At 52.4% G+C, this 5,871-nt stretch overlaps 1 protein-coding gene across 1 annotated transcript; it reads left to right on the top strand.

The window, feature by feature from the left end:
* Positions 1-2,158: 2,158 nt before the first annotated feature.
* Positions 2,159-5,113, top strand: LOC142830688 (uncharacterized). The gene is made up of 2 exons (XM_075937143.1): positions 2,159-2,518; positions 3,773-5,113. The coding sequence occupies exons 1-2, from the start codon at positions 2,442-2,444 to the stop codon at positions 4,920-4,922; spliced, it is 1,227 nt and encodes a 408-aa protein (XP_075793258.1). The 5' UTR covers positions 2,159-2,441; the 3' UTR covers positions 4,923-5,113.
* Positions 5,114-5,871: the final 758 nt, after the last annotated feature.

Raw genomic sequence — 5,871 nt, forward strand, 5'->3', positions numbered from 1 at the left:
CTGCTGCGGCCACGTGCCACTCGGTCACAAGGCTGCACGTGCTGCTTGCTGTCTAATGCTACACAGCGTGCAGCTCACGTGGCCAGAGTGACATGCTCTTCCCCTCCCTTCCCCTCCCCCCCGGGCGCCTGGCTCTCCCCCTCTGCCCCCCGCCATTGTGAGTGCAAAGTCCAACAATCACCGGTGGATCCTTCCCCGGCCTCGGAGGGGCTGCTGGAGGGGGCCTGCTGGGTGGCAACGCTGGCCTCCTCCTCCGAAGCGCTGCTTTCTCCTTCCCCTGCCTTGGTGGTCCGGGTGACGGGGGAGGGGGGGCGCTCGCAGGTGTCCACGGGCACGTCTGGGATTCGCGGGGCTGGCTGGCCAAGGATGACGTGTAGTCGGTCGTAGTGGGGGCAGGTGTCTGGTCCTGCCCCCCTGCACTCGCTGGCCCTCACGTAGGCCAGGCGCAGCTCCTTCACCGTCGCCCGCACCTGGTCGAGGTTCCAGGCAGGGTGTCCGTGCTGGGCCAGCGCCTCAGCCATGTGGCCGAAGATATCAGTGTTGCGGCGCCGGGACCTCGTGTCGTGGAGGCCCTCCTCCTCCTGCCAGAGGTCCATGGCTCTCCAGCTCTCTGGGGGACCATGAGGGAGCCCGTCTTTTCCAGCCTGTGGGGGCCTCCTGCACTGGGGGTGCAGGTGGCTCACCGCCTGGAGCTGCCATAGCTGGCTCTGATGGATGCTGGGCAGGACGGGCGCTGTGGCAGACCTCAGGCCATAGAGCTCTGTGGCACGGTCCTGCCACGTGCGCTCAGTAGCCTGTGACTGCTTAAAGAGCTCGGGTTCCCAGGAAATCCAGGGCTCCTATGGGGTCTCCCGGCGTCCAAACCTCTTTTTTCCATTTAGCCTGCTTTTCTGCAAAAGTCTTAGCTAGCTGTCTACACTGGCCCTTTTGTGCAACAGTTTTTCGCAAAAAGGACTTTTCCCCGAACGGGAGCGGCAAAGCTTTTCCGGGAAAGCGGTTGATTTCGCACAGCAGATCGTCATTGCTTTTGTGGAAAATCAAGTGGCCAGTGTAGAGAGCTGGCAAGTTTTTCTGGGAAAGCGGCTCATTTTCCGGAAAACCTTGCCAGTCTAGACACAGCCAGGGGGAAGAAAATGGCACAACCTGGGTTGCCAATCGACTAATCAAGTAGTCAATAATTCTATGGACTACTCGATTAATTAAATACCTGCCTCTTTACTCAACTATATGAAATAGGGATGTTATCAGTCTTCGAGAACTCAAGTTGAGAATGTTAAGTGATAGTAAATCTCCATATTCTGTTTTGTAGTGGAATTCATAGTCAGTGAAAGTTAAGCGCTACATAGCAACACCGATTAAAAAAAAAGAAAAGAATCTCTGGGCAGTATCCTTAGTTCTTGAAGCATTTTTTTATTGTAAAGTGGATAGAATTTGTATACATAATCCAATTACATGGTTTATTATAGCAGTCTGCAACAAAAATAATGAATTGATATGTAGAAAACAAATTAAACCTTTCAAATTTTAATACTTTTCCCTCTTTTTCAGGTATTGTCTCTCATATATTACTTATGCAAGGGAGTCACCATTAATTGATCTCATTTTACGCAATTAAAAGTTAGTCAGTTCAGTCCTAATTTTTTTCAATAGTGTAATTTTCTCAAATCACACTCTTTAAACTTTAAACCAAAGATTTTTAAGCCAAAAAAAAAAAAGCCTTGCCCCTTTAAGGGCGGCTATTCCCAAGGAAAAAGTTGTTGATGGGGAATAAAAAAGCCCCAAGAAAAAGTTGTTGAGCAAACCAACCAAACAAAAAAGGACAGGGAAAAGAAGATAAGCAAAAAAACAAAACAGTTTGTCCTTTTAACAGGAGAGCCGGCATTGTCCTTTTAAGGGCGGCCATTTTGAGCTCTGTTTAAATTTAACATCCCTAACTCCCTCTCTCTCTCTGTTGCTCTGAAGCCCTGCACCTTCCAGGGGGCACAAATCCAGCCTGTGACCACAAATCAAAATTGCTGAAGTGACCCCCCACAGTGAAAATTATTGTCCACCCTTGGGTTAGGTGATTGGTCTTTTGTGACCTTACAATCTGCCAAGTACATGTGGCACTGAGCAGCCTCTGACGATTCCATGTGCAGCCTGCTTGATTCCTAGAACTAACATTGAGTGAGTAGGGGTAATGCAGGGGGGAGAGGCTCAAATATGCAGAGGGGCTGGCCAGGGGCAGGACAGGGTGTGGCGGTGACATCACAAGGCCTTTTTCGGTGTCTCCGCTTATTGGTTAAAGGACCTTGCCAGGTGGTGAACTCACAGAGAGTCCATGACAACAGCCAGGTAGGACAGGATGCGGGGCCGGGGCAATTTCAGACTCCCGTAGCTTTCCGGCCGGGAGTCATCTCGAGGTCTGCTCTTCTTACCTTGAGCGCTCTCAGGCCTCAAACATGAACACTAAGAAGAATCTTCTTGGAGTGTTATACAAATCCCTTTCTGAGAAAAGAGACACGTCTCTCCGGAGAAGGTAAGAGCCTGTGATAGATTTGGTGCTGATGCTGCCTGACCTATCGGGTGCTGGCCAAATGGAAGTTGTAGAAACATTCACATTGGAACTATTCCTTACCAGTGGGGACAGTGGATTTTGTGTCTTTTGTTTCCCTTTTCCCATAGTCTCCTGCCCTGCCTGAGTCTCACTGTTGAGTGGATGAGATAGTGATAGGGAGAAGACCCAGGACTTTGTTCTCTTTAAGACCCAGCAAATGAGCCAGAATGTATCATCTGCTTGGGGAATTGTTCAGCTTCTCTACATTGGTTGGGCCTGAGCAGTTTCTGATTCTGTCAGGAGTGGATTGTTACACCCAACTATCTGCCGTATGGCTAAGGAGGTTGAGGGTGTGTGTGTGTGTGTGTGTGTGTGTGTGTGTGTGTGTGTGTGTGTGTGTGTGTGTGTGTGTGTGTCACTGCCAGGAGTGTGTAATACGAGATGCCCTATTATATGGAGTCCTTACAGATGAACAATAAAATCAGTGTTCTTTTCACATATTCGTGCAGTAGAGCCCCATTTTTCCAGCCTTCCATTGTGCAACTTTCCATGTTGACCTAATAACCAGCGCATGCAGGGCCAGCAGCAGGCAACCCTCCCATGGCCACTAGATGGCGCTGTGGCCTCACACTTCCCTACTCTCCTGAATATCTGAATTTTTGATCATCTGGTTTGGTCCTGGTCCCAATTTGACATGACAAGTGGGGCTCTGCTGTGTAAGAGCTAGGGGTTGCCAGATGGTTCCAGCAAAAACACCGGACACACTTGACATTACATCACAATCTCCATTACAATGGGAGCTGAGAGATTGTGCTGGGGGCCTGGGCAATGCATGTAGCTCCCCCTTCTCCGCCTCCCACTGTGCCCCGCAGAAAGACACATGGAGCAGCCACTCGGAGCTCTGGGGTTGTGGTAGGCAGGGAACTTGGCACAGGGTTCCATTAGGCAAATGACTGTTTTAAAATGTAAAAAGCAGTTCCCCTATGCACCAAGGAGTGCAGAGGAAGGGCAGTAGGATGTGCCCTAGTGGGCTGAAAATACTGGTCGGTACCAGAGTATTAGCAGCTAAACTACAAGTCCCTCTAATATTTCAGAGCTGTAAATGCTCCAGCCTTGCTCAAACTGCCTGAAGAGTTTGTTCTTGTGAACGTTTCCAGGATTATCTTTTGACATCTCTTGCTCTGTCAGACTTGTCTCCCCTTGGAGTACTGTTTTAACCCATCCCTTCTATTTCAGCGGTGTTCAGACTCCAGCATCGGGACCGTCGCATCCTTCCCAAGTGGTGGTGTCGCAGTCCTCCCGGGTGATGTCGTCACCGAAGCCCTCCCAGGTCACAATGTCGCAGCAGCCCTCCCACAGGACATCGCAGTTCTCCCGGGGGACAGCGCCACAGACTTCTCCAGTGGTGGCACCACACCACTCTAAGGTGGTGGCATCGCAGGCAATGCAGGGGACATCGCAACTCCCCCGTGTGGTGGCTCCGCAGCCCTCCCGGGGGATGTCGCAGCCCTCCCGCGTGGGAGCTTCCCAGGCCCCGCCACCCGCTCCTCCCGTCCTCACACCCACTCCTCCGGCTCAGCCCTGCTGCCATCGCCTCTCTAAGTTACAGAGCCGGGGCCCCCGCCAGCTGCAGCAGTGCTCCTCTGTCCTTTGGGAGCGCATCTCAAACCCAGAGAAAAATCCGTTCCACCTGCCCCGGGAGACAGTGGCTGCTGAGTCGGCGGGTAGAGCACAGGGGTCATGCAGCACCGCCAAGCCTCTACCGCCCATCCAGCCTCCCGCTGCTGCGGCCTCTGGCCCCGCCACCACCCGTGCGCAGCCGAAGAAGCAGGTAGCTCCTAAGGAGAGGAATCCACGCGGGGCACCCCAGGCGAGAACCGGCCCCTTGCCCAACTCCCGCCTCTGCGCCTCCCTGCATCAGCAGCAGCAACAACAACAGCTACAGCCACAGCCACCACAGCAGCCACAGAGGTCGAGCCCGACCCGTACCCGCAGCCGCACCATCAGGAACCGAGGTGTGGCGGCGAAGCCGGAGCCGGAGCCTGAGGTCCCCACCACGGACTACACCATCAACCTCACGGCCGAGGCGACCAGGCTGCTGCTGCGCCGCCACCTGGAGAACCAGAGTGGATGGAGGAATCCCTTGGGCAGCACCACACCCCTGCCGGGCTCCCAGAGCAGGGCCGGCCTGGACCTGACCTCGTTAATAAAGATCTCAGTGGTGAATGAGCAGAACCGCTATGATGACGAAGAGTATGAGGAGGATCCGGCGCCAGGGATCAGGAACCTGAAGCTGGTGTGCAGGTGTATGGAGTGGCTGCAAGGGGTGGAGGAAGCGAGGAGAGAGGGCCAGCTGGAAACCTTGCCCCACCTCGATGACCCCTGAGACTGAGGGGTGGAGAGCCATCTCACCGCCGCTCCTCACGGCAATAGCTGAACCTGCCCGTGTGCTGTGCCTGGGAGCAGAGTTCATCCATCCTCCCCGACACCTGGTCTTGTGACCATCCCATCCCACTCCATACGTTCATGTCTGCAGATGTGTCTGGAAAAGGGTCCGTTCTACATAAAAAAGGGGGGGGGGAAATAAATACATGTTCACCGTTGCTATGTCCTTTGTATTTTCATTCACATGTTGTGGCATTTGGGAGCGAAAATATTGGGGCAGGCGAATCAGTGTTACACACGTGCTTCTCCAGGTCCAGCTGAGAGCCTAGACAGAGGCGAGGGACAGCTGTCCGTGTGAAATGCGCTGGGACCCACAGGGGTCTGTTCTACGGAAACGGGGGGAGGAGAGGGTAGAAAAGAAATAAATATTCACCGTTGCTATGGCCTGTGTATTTTCATTCACATGTTGTGGCATTTGGGGAGAGGAAAAATTGGGGCAGGCTAGTCAGTGCTTCTCCCGATCCAGCTGAGATGCTTGATGTTTTTCTTCTGAAAGCAGGAGCGTAGCAGGTTTAATAGATGATGGCCAGGATCGGGACGTTAACCCCTGTGCTTTGGGGGTGTTTAAATGTGACCAAACATGAGCAGAGAAATGTTCTTAGCTAGTTAACTTATTGTAACGCAACAGGTGCTTCATATTCATATTTTATTCACTCCTCAGTTTGAAAGATAAACAGTGATTACAGAAAGATTATAGGCTGATTGAGAGCCGGAGAAAGTGGATAACCTAAATTTCCTTCAAAGACTAAAATGTCTGGAAGATATATAGCTCTTACCCGGATATACAGTTTGGGCAAGGGGTGAGTGGGAGAGGAAGGCATTGTGCATCATCGGTATATGAATAGTCTAACACAGGGTTACTCAACATGCCATCTGTGAGCCGACCCATT

This window comes from Pelodiscus sinensis, chromosome 9 (assembly GCF_049634645.1).
Source record: "Pelodiscus sinensis isolate JC-2024 chromosome 9, ASM4963464v1, whole genome shotgun sequence".
Taxonomy (NCBI): domain Eukaryota; kingdom Metazoa; phylum Chordata; order Testudines; family Trionychidae; genus Pelodiscus; species Pelodiscus sinensis.

Bases quoted from the DNA above. Each gene is read 5' to 3' on its own strand.
- LOC142830688 (XM_075937143.1), top strand. From the start codon at position 2,442: ATGAACACTAAGAAGAATCTTCTTGGAGTGTTATACAAATCCCTTTCT. The intron at 2,519-3,772 runs GTAAGAGCCTGT...CTTCTATTTCAG, and splicing joins GACACGTCTCTCCGGAGAAG to CGGTGTTCAGACTCCAGCAT.